The sequence below is a fragment of the Kryptolebias marmoratus genome, linkage group LG11, assembly GCF_001649575.2.
Source record: "Kryptolebias marmoratus isolate JLee-2015 linkage group LG11, ASM164957v2, whole genome shotgun sequence".
NCBI classification, from domain to species: domain Eukaryota; kingdom Metazoa; phylum Chordata; class Actinopteri; order Cyprinodontiformes; family Rivulidae; genus Kryptolebias; species Kryptolebias marmoratus.
This window is the reverse complement of record NC_051440.1, coordinates 25,894,643-25,913,722: the sequence shown is the minus strand read 5'-3', so window position 1 is coordinate 25,913,722 and position 19,080 is coordinate 25,894,643. Positions and strand designations below refer to the sequence as shown.

Below are 19,080 nucleotides of genomic sequence, written 5' to 3'. Positions count from 1 at the left end.
CAGGTGAGATCAGTGCACTGCTACATGTTCATGTTGTGGGAAGCTTCTTTATTTCTGTGATAGAGGTTTAGGCAGAGATATCGGCCTATCACAGATACATATGTATATTTCATTCTGTTCTTCATTAATATACCATATATATAAGATTATATATGTTTGTGCTTGCGTCTGTGTGTGTTGAGAACTGTAAGAACAAATAATCTTTCATTAGCACCCCCTTAGCACCTGCAGAAAAAAATACCTGGAGCCGCCACTGCAGGTGAGTGTGAGGCTGCAGGCCTCTCACAGAGGAGGAATGGATTTCATGCTTCAGCAGGAAAGTTCTGCTCGGGTCTGACTCGCTGGAAATGAGAGCATTAATCAAATCGGCAGCAGTTCATCTAAATTTATCAACAGGAAAAAGGAAGTTTGTTTATTTCCTCTTAAATGGAGCCATCTTTGTGGGTTGTCCCTGAAAAAGTTGCCAAATGTTCTCCGTCGAGCAGCTACATCTGTTGACAGCCCAGCTGCAGACAGTCGGGCGCCTGATTGTCCTCTCTGTGTCTCAGTGCCACGAGGCGTCCATCGCCATCTACAGCAGCATGGAGAACCAGCGCCTCTCTCATTGGGTCCTGATCTCTGTGGTGGCCATGATCATCTGCCTGGTCATTTACTCCCTCACAGGTCAGACCAGCTTCTGCTTTCGTCTCTTTAAACCTCATTCTGCTTTCATATTTGGTGTCAGATAAAGTGATGAAGATGAGGGAAAGCGGCTCCTCCTCTCTTTGCTGCAGGAGTTTATGGGTACCTGACGTTCGGACAGCAGGTGGAGGCTGATATTCTAATGTCGTACGCCAGCCATGACGTCCTGATGCTCGTCGCCAGGCTGCTGTTTGGGGTCTCTATTATCACCATCTATCCCATCGTCGTGCTGCTGGGCAGGTCAGCCATGTTGCTTGTTGAGAACCCTGTTCCAGGGATGCATTCACTGACCAGAATTAATAATCATGATGCTATTAAGGAAACAGAAATACTAATTTACAAAGTTATGACAAGTGTATTTTACATTAATAAACACTGAGTTATACAAAAAGATCCAATTAATCACAACAGAGTGCAGATGCTAACCTAACAATGAAGCCCATAGAAAAGCATCGTGTTTATCACTGGAGTTTATACACAAACACTTCAAAGTGATAATTAAAGTCATGTTGTAACTTCAACTATTATTAACAGACATATTTTCTTCAGGGCTGAATGAAGAAAATATAAAAAAAGATGTGAAAACACTGCAGCATGTTTCAACTACAGCAGCTACTCTGATTCTCTTAAAGAGGCAGCACGGATTACCAAAATCTATTTTTGACAGCTGAAAATTGATTCAGATTCACACATGATGCTACGATCTTGGTAATCATCAGAAAGTTTACCATCTTCTACATTCTCCTGCAGCCTCACCACACTCTGCTGCTCTTCTGGGACTCAAACCACGTCAGAAAGTAGTTCTTGTGCCAGATCACGCTACGCTAGCATGATGCTGCCGGTAATAGAGCTGTGCCGGATTATTTCCATGATTTTTGTCCTGATCACTGTCGTAGCCTCAGCATGACTGTTTTATTTCAGTGCTTCCTGGCCCCCCGCGCCCCTCCATGCTCTATCAGGACTCTTATGCCCCTTTTACACGGGCTCTAATTTAGCAGTCCCGCTCTACTCCACTCTACGCTACGAAAACTTAGCGCAAGTTGTGGAGACAACAGAAGCGCTATGGACAATGTTGGCCCTGTGTTGTTGCTGTTTTTTAAACTTCTGGGGATTCTCCTGAGACTTCAGGAAGAGAGGCGCAGTGGAAGAAATGCTCTGGATGCCGCCATTGTTGTGCGGAGCAGGACAGCTGTTATCCGCCGGAGATTTCAGGCTTTACAGCGCCTTCAGCTGGGGGACAGACGGCAGAAACGTAGCAGGGTAAGCTAACGCTGTTGTTTATATTCCTACCTTCGCTCTTTATGCTTGCATCTGGTCACACCCACAACCAATGAGTGAACAGGAGCTAAGCTTGCGCCGCCCACGAAGCAGGGCCAACCCTGCTGGCCCTACTCCGAAGCAGGGCTGGCCTCGAAAAAATGCCGATGAAAACGCGCACAAAGCAAGCGGACTGGAGTGGAGCCGGGACCTTTAGAGCCGGTGTAAAAGGGGCATTATAGGCTCCCTCTCCGTGAGGACAGACCCCCGTGAGGACAGGTCTTTGTCACGATGGTAGTTGTTGGTTTGTTTACCCAGAAGCCACTGCAGGGAGCGGCCCTGAAAAAGCCTGGAATAAATAAAGGGTTTTGAAAATGTGCACGCCAGAGTTTGATCGAAGGAGCACGGAGCCCGTCAGGATGGTTTAGACATAAATCCCAGAGTTTCCTGCTGCGCTCGTGCACGTGACTTCTAACACCCACGAAATGCAGGTGAACTAACGTGCATCAGAACTGAGATCATGTGTGGTTTATTTATTTATTTTCCCATTCAGTTTTAATAGAAATCACACAGACTAAACTTTAAATAAACTGTTTAACTGAACATAAAGAAAGCTTACCTGAAGGAGTGTTTTCAGCTTGATTGTGTGCATACTGATTAGTAATCAGTATCTTACCTGCTGTAAATAAAATCTCTCTAAGTTCTCGTTCAGGTTTGTGATATTATAATTTTGGCTGCCTCAGATCGGTGATCCAGGACCCTCTGCTGAGTTGGTGGCAGCGGCGCGGCGACGTGGCGAAGGCGCAGTTGGAGAGCCGCAGCCGCTACACGCTGACGGTGGCGTGGGTAACGGCGACGCTGCTCATCGCCGTGTTCGTGCCGGACATCAGTAAGGTCATCGGCGTCATCGGAGGGATCAGCGCCTTCTTCATCTTCATCTTCCCAGGTGAAGCTGTCGTTGTTGCTGTAAGTTGAGGTAAACGTGTTTGTTAACGTCTGTCCGTCTGCACAGGACTCTGTCTGGTGTTCGCCATGCGGTCCGAGCCAGTGTCCTGCAGGACCAGGTGAGGGGAAGCTCCATTTATTTGGTAATGTGGTGCGTGAGTGCGCTCAGGTGAGGAGACGAAGATCACTCTTAGTAATAATATATGCTGAACTGCTCGACTCTGTAAGCAGAGGAACCTTTTTATTAACGAGACAGACTCCCTCTTAGGTGGTTAAATGATATTTCAGCAGTTCAGATGTGATCTGGTGGAAGTGAAATCTGCTGCATCGTTAGAAGATCCTCTTCACCTGTTGTTTCATCTCTTCTCCAGAGTCTTCCTCACGGTTTGGGGAGTTGTGACTCTGATCTGTGGAGCCTTCATCTTTGGTCAGAGCACCACCGTCGCCGTCATGCAGCTCCTCGGGAAGATCTGACCTCCCTCCATGATGATGGTTTTTGTCTTGAACTTGTATTCCTCCCTTTCTCCTCTCCTCCTGTGGTGAGTTATGACTCTTAAATGATGAAGATGCTTCAAACTGAAGTGAAAACCGGCAGTAAAACTCTGAGGTCTGTTTCTGTTTGTACGCTGCCTCAAACACTTCCTGGACTGTTTAGTTTGAGTTTTAAAGTTGTTAAAGTCTAAACTGGCTCAGGGGAGGAGGAAGGAAAACCCATGTTTGCATCTTTGTGTGTAAATATTAAAACTGTTCAAAAGAAACTTTATATTTCTATAACAGCAGTCGGAAGAAAAACCAAAACGCTCTTAAGGAAAAGACGAAATAAAACATTTTAAGGTAACTTTTTGTCAAACGTGCATCTGTTTGAACAGAAAATTACATTTGGTTAATTTCAGGTAGTGTTGTATAACTGGATGAACTCTTTAATGTGCAGTTCTACTGATGGCCAGTAGGTGGCTCCGAACTAAGTTACCATGAAAACAATAAAACAAACAGCTGGTTAGTTTTATTAAACCAACCTTTACCTGTGGAGTAACAGCTTAATAACACAGAGAAATGTCAGTCATTACGCTGTTTAGAATTTCTTGTGTATTTTTAGATCATCTCAGGACAGATGACATCATTTTTTCTGCAAAACCGTATCTTGATTTCCATGTTCCTGTCTGGTGAAATCTTTATTAAACAGAAGGAAACAAACATTTGTTTTGATGCAAAGTTAGACTCTGGTTCATTATTGGCTCTGGAACCAGTTTTTAAAAGAAACCAACAACAGTTTTTAACTTTATAGTTTTATTGAATTGCATCACTCTACATCATCTAGATTTTCAACAAGATATTCTGTAAGGACCAAATATCGTACTTGCATCCCTGCAATAAGTCTCTACACTCCAAGAGAAAGCAGTTTTACTGAAACATACATTAAGAATTAATATTTCAAACATTGCCATAAAAGTTCATTCTTGTGTACCATTTGTTTTCCAGTCATGTATATATATATATATATATATATATATTTTTTTTTTTATATACGATAGATTTTTTTAGTCTGTCTCCTTCATAGGAATACTAGAAAAGAAAGAAGATAAGAAAAGCACAAAGTCTACTGAAGAGTAGCATGGCCTAATTCTACATCACTGGACATTCAGATGACATGCACTCAGAAGGATAGAAAAGAACAGCCATAGAAAGGAAGAGTTATGGCCTTGATTTGGCAAATTCCTGATTGGCTTTTTGTGTCACTTGATTCTGAGCCGTGAGCTTCCCCGCAGCGACAGACACCAGCAGGAGGTCCGATTCCGATCTCAGACTCCCTCCTGCAGCTGCAGGAAACGTGCGCTCAATACGCCTCAACGGCATAACTCTTTCATTGTATGACGAAGCACAGGTAGCACTGAGGAAGAGGAGGAGGAGGAGGCGGGTAAAAAAAAGAACAGTCTGAGGGACATTCAGGAATGTATTGGCATCGGTTCAGTCACCCTCGACCTGAAATCCTGAGCCTCGGTTAGAGCGAGTGGGCTGCACTGAACGCCGTGAAGCTATGGCTATCAGAACGTCAGGTAAACACCAATCCATGCAGTATGGCTTTGTTTTCACTGAGAGGACAGCAGCTCAGTCCTAGAACAGAATTTACATTTGATAACTGGATTATTGACGAGTGGTAAAGGTGCCCTGTGGAGTTTCATTGTGAGCAAAAACGTTAAAAATCAGTAAAACAGATATTTACGCTCATTGTGCTGCATAAATCGAGCGAATAACAAATCAATACGACGAGAAGTTAACTGCTAATCTGCACAAAGTGTCGGCTTTTTAAATGAAAACACTTCTTTCCTCTGGTTTTAATTTGAGTTCTCTTCAGGTTTTAATCAGTTTTATTGCATTGATTGGTTTTAAACTGATGTCGATATTTGACAACTCGAGCGAATCAAATAGATGCGCTGCAGACGAAAATCTGACTTTTAATGTCACTGAAATCGATTCTTCAGCAACATCAAGTTTGTCCTAATACCATTTTTAATTCAGTTCAGTTTATTTATATACCGCCAAGTCATAAGGTTTCTGTACAAAAACATTCACATAGATTATAAATAGCCAATTAGTAAAAGGTGTCTGAGGAAGCCAGTAAATCGTGTTGAATCGTCACTTTGTCTCAGTCTCCCATCCTGACAGTAGGAAGGAAAAACTCCAGCAGAACCAGAACCCAGTTTGAGAGGATTTACAGCATATTAAAAACTTGAATGCATGTATTATTTGACACCTACGGAGCTCTGAAATGTAGTAAAGAAAGTTGTTTATTACTTTAAATATGGCTGCTCTCGCTCTGTGGCCTGCAGGTAATCCAGCTCAGGGGTTGTGATGATTTAAAATTTGCAGATATAAATGTGGTGTTTTCAGTGGAAAGTGTTGAAGCTGGTGACAGCTTTGAGCCGTTACTCCTCGTTTAGAAGGAAGGAGTTGTGAGTCTGGTTTCTGTTTTAAGCTTGTTGGGTGAATTGTTTTTCAGCTTTCACATGTAAAAATGGTCTCTTCATCTCCTATAAAAACATTGAGGTGTGTAACAATTTGGGGGCTTGTCTGAGACATGCCATGAAGCTCTCCTCTCTGTTCCTGAGCTGATCTGAAGGCCTCATGAAGGTTTCTGACCCATTTTCTCACAGATGGCTGTAGAAGCAGTCTGCATGCCTAGGTGCTGATTTTATACACCTGAATTTGGTGATTTGAATACTTTTGGCAACATAGTGTAACTCAGAAAAGGCAAAGAGAATTATAAAGGATTTGTGGATGGGTCAGGGCTTGTGCGCCTTGTTTAACTCTTCGGAGCCGACGACAGAACCAAACACAAAGAAAACAAGTAAGATGGCTCTCACATGTGATTCACCACTGAACTCAGCATTTTGACGACTTTTGCAGTTTAGAACAAAATGTCTTTTAGGCCAGAGATTCCACGCTTTGCCTGGATAATTCAGCAGACTTTAATGCGATGCGGTTAGAGTTGTATTGATAATTGAATCGTGAGATGCTCATAGATGCCCACCCCTTGTTACGTCCTGAAGTTTCCTGGTTAAGCACAGGTCCCAGGTTTCTCATAAAACTGCCGCTCAAAACCTCCACAGGGTCCCTTTAAGACAGACTCAGACCTTCCACAGATACACTGTAAGATATTTCTCCATTGCTGTGATATTGTCAAACAGTCCTGGCTCTGTTCAGGGCAGCCCAGCGCTCTAAAAGAAGGCGTCGGTGCTTCGATGTGATGAGGATGGATCCCCCCCCAGCAGAGAGGTGAGTATTAAATAAAGAAAGGATTGAAGCAGATACACTACAGATCTCTAAATACTTTCATCTTAAAGTCACAATATTCACTTATATTTTTTTACAATGTGCTTTTAGAGTCTGATTGTTTTACAGTGGCAAGCAAACGGTGACATAATGAACCTAAAACCTGCCAAAGATCAAACAAGTCTTTCTGTAAACTCCAGCAGTCGATCGTTTAAAGAGAATAATTGAATGCAGACGTTTCAGATCAGGGCTGTCAAACTCAGTTACAAGTTTAGATTTATTTTAAAAAAGAGAAATGGATGAAACGATTTGTTTCTGTCAGTTTGTTAAAGCAAAAACCCCCACAGTGATCACGGGAATAACTTGAAAAATTACTTAAAGGCTGTTTTGTTGCCGTCAGCTGATTTCTGTAACTCTGAGCCGTCAGATACTCATCAGAAAGAGTTTAATCTATCTTATTTTGTTGCTCATTTCATGTCAAAATAAAAGATTACTGAAGATTTTAACCTTAATTTGCTCAGTTTTATTTTTAAGCTAAACAATAGAATGATAGAGAGTATTTGTTATAAATTGGCGGGTCACTTCTTGGACTGTATAAAACTATAACGACCCGTTTTTGGCCCCCGTGCCTTGAGTTTGACGCCTTGTTGGGAGGAAAAAAAAAAGGAGTCTTTACAGGAAGTGAGGTTTAAACTTTAAACTTTAGCTTCTTTTCTAAAGTGAATTAGGGTTTTGGATCGATGGTTTGAGGCTCTAGAATCAGCAGGATGTTTTTTTTCTTGAAACTAAAAGATGAAATCAGTTCAGGGAAAGTACATGATCATAGGTGTGATGGGTTCTGACTCTATTCTACAAAATCATGCTGGGTCAATTGCAACTGTAATTTTAAATGCCTCCAAAGCATTTTTTGCAAACTTTAAAAACCACTTGACCATGTTTTAATGTTTAAGGCTTTAAATTCAGCATCATTCAGATGTTTCTGATTAAAACAAACTGCCTCTGAAGCTGCCACTTTCACAGGAAAATAAATAAACAAACACACCATAGCACTAAGATGTCAATAAATACAAATATAATCATGTTGGAACAACCTTTTATATGTACAAACTCTGCTAGACCCACACAGCTACTCATTGCCAATTCTGACACAAAATTAAACCAAACGAAGCTACATGGAGAGCAAATATTGAGTTTTTTCCCCCCTCAAGTCATAAATAAAACAACCTGCGAGCATTCTGAGTTAAATAATGTTCGAGTGTTTCAGCATCTATTGCAGAAATCTTATCTGCTTGTTGGGAAACCTGTTTCGGTCATTACTCCCACGATATTTAAGGAAACTGCATGAAAGGTTTGTCTTAGAAGCTGCTCAGCTGATCTTCCTTCATTGTTTGTATTTTTTAGAAGCACCAGCTGAGGCGAAGAGCTCCAATTTTAGAGAATCGAGCCAATAGTTTGAGTTTAAAACACATTAGGACCTCCTGTTCTGTTGTTGGAGGTTAGCAGCAGTAATGATTGTTCAGACTCTGCTTTCTTTTTGTCGCTCAGGTTCAGATTTGTTTGACCTCCATGATAATAGTGAATAAATTGGGTGAAAACAGCGCTGGCCATCGTTAAAGGTCACTCAGTTCAGTGAGACTGCAACTGAAAATTGAGGGATTTTTTTCCACCAATTAGTCTTCTAAGAGTCACAGATCAGTGAGATACAACCTTAACCTGGAGCCATTATTGATAAATGAGCAGAATTTCCTTAAACTTTAGGGTAAAATGTAATTTAGCTGCAACTAGTTAGTTAACACTATTTGGGAGGGAGTCTCCAAAATGTCTTGAAACGTTTGTTGGGGTTCTCAGGTTGTTCTTTTTTTTTGTTGCATATATCTGAGGCTTGCTGTCTTGTTGCTTGAATAAATAAATGGGTCTAAATCTGCCTATTTTCGTTCCAGATATATTCCAGTAGATTAAATCAGTGATTCTCTAAGTTGAGACTCCACTATGGGTCATAAAATGTTATTTCATAATAATTCCTGTATATATCCTTATACATTTACTTCGTATGCAATGTTCGGGTTGCAAGTCTTTGACATTGTTAATTTTGGAATTTGAAGCTAAAAATTTGGAACCTGTGGATTCAGTCATAAACTTGGGTTTGGGGGCGAGGTGGACAAAGTTGGACAACAAAATAATGTGCATGGCCTAGTATACAGGTCTGCAAAAATTGTCTCACTCAGAAATGTCTCCAACAATCACAGCCTTCCTGTGGACCCACCTGGAGGTCTATTTTGATTTAAACTTTTATTTTGTAGCCTAATGTTGCCATGGTCAAACAGGAACAAATGTACAAAGTAACACCAATTAAATGTTGAATCTGAGGATTCTTCTTCTCAGACTGAAGAAAAACCGTTTGGTGGCTGAGCATGGCGTCCTCACCGCACCAAAGTTACTCTAAGAGGCCTGCGTGGGAATTAGTTATAAATATTAAGGGAAAAGTGAGAACATTTCACACACCTGGCTGCTCTGATGAGATCTCAACTTTCCATGTCGTCAACATTGGCGACATCGAACGGATCCAGAATTCAGATCATCGGTTCTATCAACTAGGATCAGACGTTTGAATATTGGAAGCTGCTGAGATTTTATTTCCTTGTCCTTCAGTTGTTTTTTTACTATAGGAGAACACCGATATGTCAGTCTGCCAGGTAATTCGTAATATTTGGCAGCCCTAATTTAAAAAGATGCAACTTACGCATCTCAGTGCAAACAAAATCTTTACTTCGTCGTCCGTAAGGCAGCTGTCAGATGGTTCCAGTTTTCCTGAGATCACAAACTGATCTGCTGATAATCTCAGTGGGAACTCAGAATGGCTGATGCGAGGGTAACATTGCCAGCTACAAACTTTTCTTGTTTTCAGAAACGAGGATTTCATGAAGGCTACAGGGAAATGAAAAGGGTTCTTTTTCAGATGGGCAACCCCAAAACTGCTACATGGACAAACTCAACCTCAGGGTCCTTGCTACATGACAGACTCCACCTAAAAGTGTCTCAAAGCTACTTGGAACATGAAATAATCCTGAACCAGCAAAGAACCAAAGTGAAATGCAAACACGTTTTGTTCAGTTTTCACTGCAGATGATGCCAATCATTTGCACTATGTAAACATGTACTTACAAAAAGGAGCTGAGGGTTGTGAGGGTGGGACGGGGAGGTAAAGGGGAGGGGGGAGTAAACAGGTTGGAGGGGGGGAAGTTAAAGAAGTGGAAGGTGTCCAGGAGTCTTGGCGTGTAGTCGACCGTCTTCATGCTCAGTCTTGGTTTACGCTGCACCAGGCGGCTGCAGGAAAAAAAAAAACAATGGTTGACAAAATAATGTGAGGACAAAGTGACCAATGAAAAGACAGCATCTCATTGGGCTGTTGGGGAGAGTCTAAAAGGTCTTAATCCCTAAATCTAGAGCTCTATAGCTGAATTTTGACACCTGCACAGAGCTCTCCTTATGACAGAAAACATTGACGACTACAGCTCTGAATGTCCAGGTCTAAAAACCAAATACATGATGGATAATAATTATTAAAAAAACTGATCCAAATCTGCTTATCTTCATTTTAAAAGTAGACTCCAGTCGTGGGGTGGGTGAGGGGGTGGCCAAGGCTATGTTGATGTTGGTGGAGGTGAAGAATAAAACGACGTGCAGGCTACAGGGAAATTAAAAGGGTTCTTTTACAGATGGGCAACCCCAAAACTGCTACACGGAGCCCATTAAGACACGAGCTTCAGTCCCCCTCGCTGTGAGCTGACGGTCAAGAAACCACTTGGAAAAACCACAAGAAAATGTGAATTTTCAGCTGCAGTCCTCTGAACTCAACATCCTAAGCAGCCAGTTTCTGAAAATCAGTTTAAAAACATGTATTCTCGTCCGTGCACATCGTTTTGTAGCCCGCCTCGGCAGCTGCCCTCATATTTATGATCTCATCTGCTGGAGTACAGTTTTGAAATGAAGACAGGCAGATTTTGGCCACTTATAATAATTATTTCTTTATCATCAGAGCAGTTCTTAGACCTGAACTCCAGTCTTAGATGTCTTCTGTCAGAGGAATCTAAAACCAGCTGTAAGAGCTCCTGGAGACACGAGGACTTGGTGACCATTTCAAGAGAAAAGTTATCCCAAACCTTTTAAACCAGGGGTGTCAAACTCCAGGCCTCGAGGCTCCGCTGTCCTGCTCCAACACGCCTGATTCAAATGGTTTAATTACCTCCTCACCAAATCATCAGGTTCTCCAGGAGCATGGCAACAAGTCGTCCATTTAAACCAGGTGTTTTAAAGCAAGAACATCTAAAACATGCAGGAGAGTTTGACACCTGTGTTTTAAACCCGTTCAAAGTGCAGCAGTGCTGCATGCCTTTCTGACTCGGGAGAGGAAGTTGAGAAACTTTCTCATGAATGCAGCCCAGTGAGATACCACCTTAATTACAGCCAGGATCTCACTGGGCTGCAGGAAAATACACAAATTTCCAATTTGGTCTTAAGTACCTTTACTTACGACAGTAAATATACGTCCTTGACTCCAAATCAACTGCACCATTCACACAAAAGATATGCAAATTTGTTTGGTACGATTTAATCACAAAGTGTTTTAATTATATCTCAATTTAATTGTGATTTATTCTTTATTCTTCTTTTTGTTTCCAATCAGTCAGTTTGGTCTCACATGTCTCTGAGGTTAGTTATTTTAGAGTTGAGCTCTTTTTATTAAAACACTGTCTAATTATAAAAAACGTTCATTAAAGTACTACTTTAACATGAAGGCTGTATTTAGCCGTTTCTGTTTCAAACACTGACCCTGATGGAGGCCCTGTTTGTCTCAGATATATTGTTTCAGGTCCTGCAGACCTTCCTGCAGTTTCTGAGTTCAGCTTGAAGTGGTCGACGCTGCGGTCGATAAGAGCCGCCATGACACGAGAGGAATAAAACGAGTGAAGTTCAAATCGGTCACAGATCAGATCTCGTGGGAAAGCTGCAACACTTTGAGAAAGAAAGCTTTCATTTCTGCTTCAGAATACTTTGAAATTACAGCTCTGGTGTAAGAAGAAAGTAATTTAAACGGATGAAAAATATAACCCTCGAAGGCATCGTTTTTTAATAAGTGCTCAGTAACTCGAGCTAAACTGTTCTTCAAACTTTCCAGCCTTAACGTCTGAATTCTGAATTCGATTTGTTCAGAAAGAAGAAGCAGCACAGTCCTGCGGGAGGGATAATCGATAAAACTGATCGATTTAAAGATCTGAGAGTAAAAAAAGGAACATCATCTTCGTCACTGAAGATTTAGGTCAGAAATATTTTCGACTGCAGCCGCCACGCCTGCAACGATTTATCGTTACACGACATAACTTTCTCCCAGAGCTGATTAAAGTTGGTTAAAGGTCGATTCTTGTTTCATTTTTTGCTTTAAGAGCGTTCAGACAGAGACGGCATCAAACCAAACAAAGAAACTGATGACAAAGTGATGAAAATTAAATTTAAATCCTTATCTGCAGCATTTATAGTTCATTCCTAAAACATTCATCCCTCCTAATCTTTTTATTTTGTTGCCTTACAACTTTAAAACTTAATTGGATTTTTAATTTAATTAAAAGCAATAATTGTACAAAAATACTTCAGAGGAAATTATTTAAATAATTTAAAAACGTATAGATTTGAAAAGTGGTGCTTTCATATGTATTCACCTCCCAAAGCTCAGATCTTCCAACCAGCTCCTTCAGGTTGGATGGGTCCAACAATCTGAGGTCTGGGTTCTGACCAGATCATTCCAGAACCTTTAACGGGTCTTCAAACCATCAGTGTCTTCAGGCTCAATGTCCTGCTGGAAGGTGGACCTCCGTCTCCGTCTCTGTCTCAGATCTCTGGAAGATTCTTTTTGGCTTCCTCCATCTTTCCTTTGTTCCTGCTGATGGAAAACCTCCCCACAGCATGATGCTGCCACCGCCATGCTTCACTGGTTGGTGTTCTCTCCTTGATGTTTGGTCTCATCTGACCACAGCACCTTCTTCTACATGTTTGGGGAAGAAAATCCAACTTTTTTCCCTTGAATCTGTTTTTTTCTTTGAATCTCAGCTCTCTGCAGCATCTAGTGGTCCTGTGGACAGATCCTCCATCTCCTCCATCACCTGGAGGTTTCTCTGGTTAACTCAATCCTGACCCACTCTGCAGGTTTGCTGTAGCAGCAGGATCCTTCCTAATAGATTTATTAGAGCTTGGTGTGATGTTCAGGTTTCTTGGATTTATTTTATAACCCAACCCTGATCTGTTCTTCTCCACAACCTCGTCTCTGACATGTATGGAGACTTCCTTGGTCTTCACAGTGTCTCCAACTTGGTGGTTGTCCTTACCACTTGGAGGTGTTGGACCGGTGTTGATTCTGGGGCTGGTGGAAACCTTTTGACCTGTGAGGAGTCCAATTATGCGGCTCCTGAAGGTGACGGTTGGGGGTTCAAAGCAAAAGGCCTGAATACAAACACTCACACCACTCTTCCAAATAAGTTTTATAGAATTATTGCTTTCAGTCAAATTTAAATTCCACTTTAAGTGCAGGTTCCAAGGCGACAAGCAGATGATTACCAAGAGGAGTTAATAGTTTTTGTGGTTTTACTAACCTGGCACAGCTACAGAAGACACGGCCTCCGGCTGGCACAGTGTGTCCACCTTCACATGCTGAAAGGCTTTGTTGGGAGCCGACTGAAGGTGCCTGCAGTCAGAAGAAAAAGGTGAGAACATGCAGTCACTCAACAGCCCGGCTCTGAATCGTTCAGCCTGGCCTTTACTGTAAGACCTGAAATATTAATGGCGGCGAGCAGCCGAGCAGAAACTCCGATCAGCCACATCAGCAGCTTCGCCTCATGGCCACCATCACTTCATCACAACGAACCGATGCAGTTGAAGATTGCTAATTAAATGTGGAAGGAGGAGTTCTTCCAACAGGCCCAAACATTAATGGAAGAAAAGTGAATGTGTGCTTTATTTGTCAATCAGCGATCGATGAGAAACGGGCAGAAAGAAACGACTCGCTGAGCTCCAAATAAAAACCTTTCAGAGGAGCCAGAATGCTGAAAACAATAAGAACGTCTTCACTGGGATCAATAATTCTGCAGAACTGGACTTCTTGTTGCATGTAGTCAGTATCTTACCTGCAGCAGACAGCAGTCAGAGTGATCTCAGTTTGGAGAATCGGGGAGAACTCTCATGGAGGACATGAGCTAACCAATCCAGAGCCACTTTATGCCAAATAAAACGAATCAAACTAAAAACTTTTCTACCCTTTTGAATAAATCTAGTTGCTGCTCCCTCCGGGAAACATGACTCAAGATGGCCACTACGAGTAATCAGTTTCATCAAATACAAAGATGGCTACAACTCAGTCAGCTATACAGATATGAAGCTATAATTTAGTGTGGTTGAAGCTGAAAGTCATCTCCAACACATACTCCAAGCACGAACAGATCGGGCAACATCTTTGTTTAAATGTTTGGCGAACAAGGCGGCGGGTGAAATGCTACTTTTATTACAGTGTTTGTGTTTCACCTGCTTTAGGACCCTTGTCCTGTTTTATTGTTTTAACTTGTTTTTGTGGCTTTTATCCATTTCTTTGTTTGTTCTTCTTTGTTACCTAGACTTTAAAAAGTGATTAATAAATAAAAAAATGTAATTACTAAATCCGACATTTGATATTTTTGATATTCTCTTTGATTCTCCAAACTGCAACTGCTGCAATTTCGCTTCAAGTAAGACACTGACTGCTTATAGTTTTCCTCCACACTCACCTCTTCCACTCCTCCTCTCCATCCCAGAACTCGTAGACGACGAAGGACAAACCGTCCGGCAGACGCACGGCGGTGACGCTGCAGCAGAGGACAGACGAGGAACAAGAGGACAAAGATGAGAGACGAATGTGGACATGGGTTTGATTACAGTGGAGGGAGAGCGTAAAGAAGGAAAGATGAGTTTGAGATAAAAGAAGAAACATTCTTCACAGGAAAATAAAACAAGACAGCAGACAGATAATAAACACTGCTCTGTTTTTACTGTACGCCACCGAAACATGCAGAGAAAATGAAATAAAAGCCAAACAGTGACCCGGCCGCTGCAAACAGCAGAGATTTTATAGAGACGTTTTATGATTCTCACTTCTTCACCTGGTTAATTCCAGAGGAGTGCGGACGCGTTGAAGCACCTTTTCAACATCGTGAAACTTATAAAAGAGTTGGTTTATCTGGGAAATGCAGTTAATCTGCAGGGATTAACAAGAACCACAGCAACGTCGGAATGACTAGAAACCGATTGAATTCGTTGAAAAGGCTCATTAGATCAAGAATTAACCAGAAAGGAACCAGTTTAAGTTTTAATTTAGGGGGACAAATGAACGTAAACTGATACGTTAATACAATATGACTGAGAGACGCCACAATCATAGGAGAATAAGAATTTTACAGTTTAGTGAGGTGTTGTGCAATTACAGCTCTCATTTGGAAAACAAAATTATTATATGTGTGAGCATTTGTTAGCAAAATATCTCGTGAACCACTGAATGGATTTTCCTGAATGGTCAACCCTATTCAAGATGGCTGCCACAGCCAATCAGCTTTAGTGAGAAAAATGAGTATAACTTAATTTTAAAGACTTTGAGCTAAAGTTTAGTGGTCTGAGCGCCGACTGACTGCTCAGATTTCACTGCAGAACGTTATTTTTCAGATTCAACCAATTCTGAACGAAGGATGATTAGTTTAATGAAAGGTGGTGGGTGATATGCATTCTTATAAGGTATAAGAACCTTTTCTGTTGCCTGTGGATGTTAAGATTCACATCTTTGTTTCTGCAGAGAAAGCTGCAGGTAAATGTTGGCAGAATATAAAATGTGAAAACGTCGTGCGGCGGAGCCAGAACCTTTTCATTCTGCCCAGAGCAAAAAACTAAACACCACTCTGGACAATAAGCAGAGCATATTAAGTCTGGGATTTGGGGAAATCTCTCTGGATATTAGGGTTTCTCAGCCTCCTGCAGCTCCGTGTGGGAGGCACCGGAGGTTCCCAACACTTCCAGCGTGTGGATATCAGACTATATAATCATCGTTTTATCACACACATCAGGTTTCTCTTCTCTGATCTGAACCACATGGGGTTTCCAGATTTCTCGGACTTAATGAAATGCACGCAGGAAGTGTTTTTGGTGTATGAGCAGAAACGTGCTGAAAATAGCTCCCGTTAAATAAAGGGTTATGGTGCAGCTCTCTGCAGTAACAGACTCACTGAAAGCAGTCTCTCTGAGCGGAGACGTTCTTCAGGTACTGCTTCAGAGCCTCACAGAACTCGCCGAGCTTCTTCTGGGTCACCACCATCTCCTGGCGAATCAGCAGTAAGGACTGGAAAACAGGAAGAACAGGAAGGTTTTAGTTTTATACGGACCTGAAACTGTTTTACAAGCAAACAACATGATAGATTTACAACTTTGCACACAAAAAAGAACCCATTCTAATACTTCTAATTGTCCAAATCAGTCATTTGCATCATGAGTTGTCTTTTTCTCCCCTTAACCTTAAACTAACTCCACACAAACATCCTGCTCTGGCTGTTAAGAAGCTAAATTTCATGTTTAAGTGTTTTAATTTGGCATCTCATACGGTTATCCTGCACAGGAAATGAAACAGCTTCAGCACTATTATATTTCAGAACTAATTAAACAATGAAAAGCAGGCGATCATCTCTGCACTTTTGCACAACACCGCTTGTTTAGTTTGTTGTCGGTTTCCTTAACTGAACGTGCGTTACTCCACCGAGAAAGACGGCTGCTGAACGGATCAGTTGTTTGGTAGAAAAACTAAATCAGTGTCATGCAAACATTTTTGCTAACTGTTAGCTAGGCTGGACCAAGACTTTTGCCTCTTTCTTTGGACTATATGGCTGAAAAGTTACTAAAACTATCCCTGTGAGAAAACCCTCAGAAAGAAATCACTGATAAACATCTACAACCGATCAATCGGATCCAAGATGGCCACCATCAGCCTAAAACGTGGCGTGGTAGTAGCTGAGAGTAATCTCCAACACACATAACTGGTGCAGATCTTCTCCTGGTAACGAGGCGGCTTAAATGAACGAGTCTGACTAATTTAAAATAAAAAAACGCATCCGTTTGAAATGATTTCCACCTTGCTGATCATTTCCTGGGGACTTGATTGTCCTGAGAGCCCGTGTCCTCATGTGGGGACGTTTTACTGAACAACCAGCCTGCAGCTGCAGGAACAGTTTGGGAGTTTCGATGATGCTGTCCGTAGAGATGAACTCTGACCTCTCTGAGTTGTTTTGTGTTTCAGGATCGGAGAGAGGGGAAATCATGTATCGTGTTTAAAAGGAGCCTCAGAGTTCATTTACATTTACAGTCAAAGCCTGGAGGATTATTTGGTCATTCTAATAAAAATCAAAGAGCCAAACAAAAACTGGCTCACGGGAACGTTTGTCCACATCATTTTAGCTGCAGCGGTTCTCAGTATTTTATGAACCTTTGTTATTTCTCACCTCTCCAGTAAAATTAAAAATTAATCCTGTGTGACCCAGATAACTCACTGAAACATCCGAATATTGTTGCAATAACACACAAACACACACGCATGCATCTGCGGTCACAAACACACACAGTGTCAGGTCATTATTTCATCTATTATTCAGCATTTTGAGACAAGCTTTCAGTGTTTAAAGTCCAGCTGCTGGCAGGGAAACAAACCGAGCTCCACCAGAGAAACGTTTTTATCCCCAAACCTTGTAAATGTAAATGCAAAATATCTCAAACCACAGGACTTCTTTTAATAACAGGACATTTCTCTTCAGAAATAATTACTCAATGGCCCTGTCAATCAATGTTTTATAAAAAAAAACTTAAATAAATATGAGTTAAAGTTCATCAGAATGGACAAACAGCGCCACCCAATGGAATGATATTTATCAGTAATGTTCTTTTTTATTAAACAGTTATGGCTGCCAGTCATGAGGTTAATAACAATAAATTATTTTATTCATTATTATACAGCCTGAGCTAACATACTGTGACGTTTACCAGTCGGTGAAAAAAAACTAAGATCACTCTTTCACACCTTAACTTCTGATTTTTGCGTAACTGATTTTATTTTTGGATGCAGTTGAGGTTTACATTCAGTACATTCACAAATAAAATGTCTGACAGTGTTTATCATTCATAAATCCTGAAGCTCCTAATCTTTTTTTATTGCCCTCGCTTCAGAAAAGCACTTCTTAAAGTATATTAAAAACAGCATAATTTACGAGGCATTTATCACGATTTTTTCTTCTGAATAGCTCCTTTGTGCTCTCAGCTGTTCTATTTTTATAATTACTCCACTTTTTACTCTTCATCAACACTCCTCCTCCTCTCTTTCAGGATATAAATGTGGTAAAACCCTGATTATTTTGGAAGTCAAGCCCTGCGGGGAGCTCTTCTGTTTTTAATCTCTCTAATTGTTTTCGGAAGTGTTATTGGCGTTTTCAGGATATTAAGTATCCCATCATGCATCTGTTGCACCTGTGTGTTAGTGATCACCCGACGCTTTGTTTTACTGGCATGTAATGACTGTTTACCCCTCGACTTGCGTTTTAGCACCTGCCATTAGCAGAAATTGCCGTCATGAAGCTGCATGAATGAACACGAGGCCCTCGCTGTTGTGTGAGCGTGTAATTTACGAGGCAGTGCGAGCGCCAAGCACCGTAACGGTGATAAAACCTGTCCACTGCCCCACAGACACAAACACACGTGCACACATGGACATCCCACCAACTCAATTAGAAACACTGCATCGCCTGGCAGTCTCTGTTAATCTAATCCCAACCACTCCATTAACCATGCTGCCACCCTAAACCAGATCACTGCATTTACATCGTCTCCCCCCGGACTCCGGTTCAGTTTCCTCTGCCCTGAAATAAAACAGGCCAGGTGAAAAAATATTCTTTTCAGTGTAACTTTAACCCATTTTTGGGCCCTGCAGTTTTAGAAAATTTGCTTCATCTCATATTTAAAGATAAATATTTCCTAGTTCAGAGTAAAATCTCTTCAGTCCACCATGATGCATTCACTGTTAAACTTTTTCCATCGTTATTTTTTGCTTAATTAACGGAAATTATCACCAGAAGTTCTATATTTCATTTAAGAAACACTCAAAAAGTACCTTAAACTAAAAATCTTGGGTATTTTGTTGGTTTTATATCACAACAAGATCTAACATTTTTCCCCTCTTTCAACTGGATGTTAAAAATTCCTGCTTTTAATCCGTCCTTTGAATGCAACAACATTTGAAGTCATTATAAACAAAACAAAAAGCTATCGTTGAAAGCAAACATCTACAGCTGATTAACTCAAACATGGCTGCCACAGCCAACAAAGGAATGG

General features: G+C 41.2%; 2 protein-coding genes across 4 annotated transcripts in view; one reads left to right on the top strand and one right to left on the bottom strand.

Moving 5' to 3' along the window:
* The window catches only part of slc38a8a (solute carrier family 38 member 8a), a 10,030-nt gene extending 6,309 nt beyond the window's left edge, over positions 1–3,721 (top strand). For both annotated transcript variants that reach the window (XM_025010196.2, XM_017434665.3), the window contains exons 6-10: positions 549–663; positions 774–921; positions 2,682–2,884; positions 2,951–3,002; positions 3,255–3,721. In XM_025010196.2, coding sequence (XP_024865964.1) covers positions 549–663; positions 774–921; positions 2,682–2,884; positions 2,951–3,002; positions 3,255–3,357 — 621 coding nt within the window. In that variant the 3' untranslated portion in view covers positions 3,358–3,721. The remainder of the gene's footprint in view (positions 1–548; positions 664–773; positions 922–2,681; positions 2,885–2,950; positions 3,003–3,254) is intronic.
* A 432-nt stretch (positions 3,722–4,153) lies between these two features.
* The window catches only part of necab2 (N-terminal EF-hand calcium binding protein 2), a 97,843-nt gene continuing 82,916 nt past the window's right edge, over positions 4,154–19,080 (bottom strand). For both annotated transcript variants that reach the window (XM_017434667.3, XM_017434666.3), the window contains 4 exons: positions 15,942–16,054; positions 14,460–14,537; positions 13,296–13,387; positions 4,154–9,978 (listed from right to left, as the gene is read on the bottom strand). In XM_017434667.3, the coding sequence (XP_017290156.1) occupies positions 9,950–9,978; positions 13,296–13,387; positions 14,460–14,537; positions 15,942–16,054 (312 nt within the window). In that variant the 3' untranslated portion in view covers positions 4,154–9,949. The remainder of the gene's footprint in view (positions 9,979–13,295; positions 13,388–14,459; positions 14,538–15,941; positions 16,055–19,080) is intronic.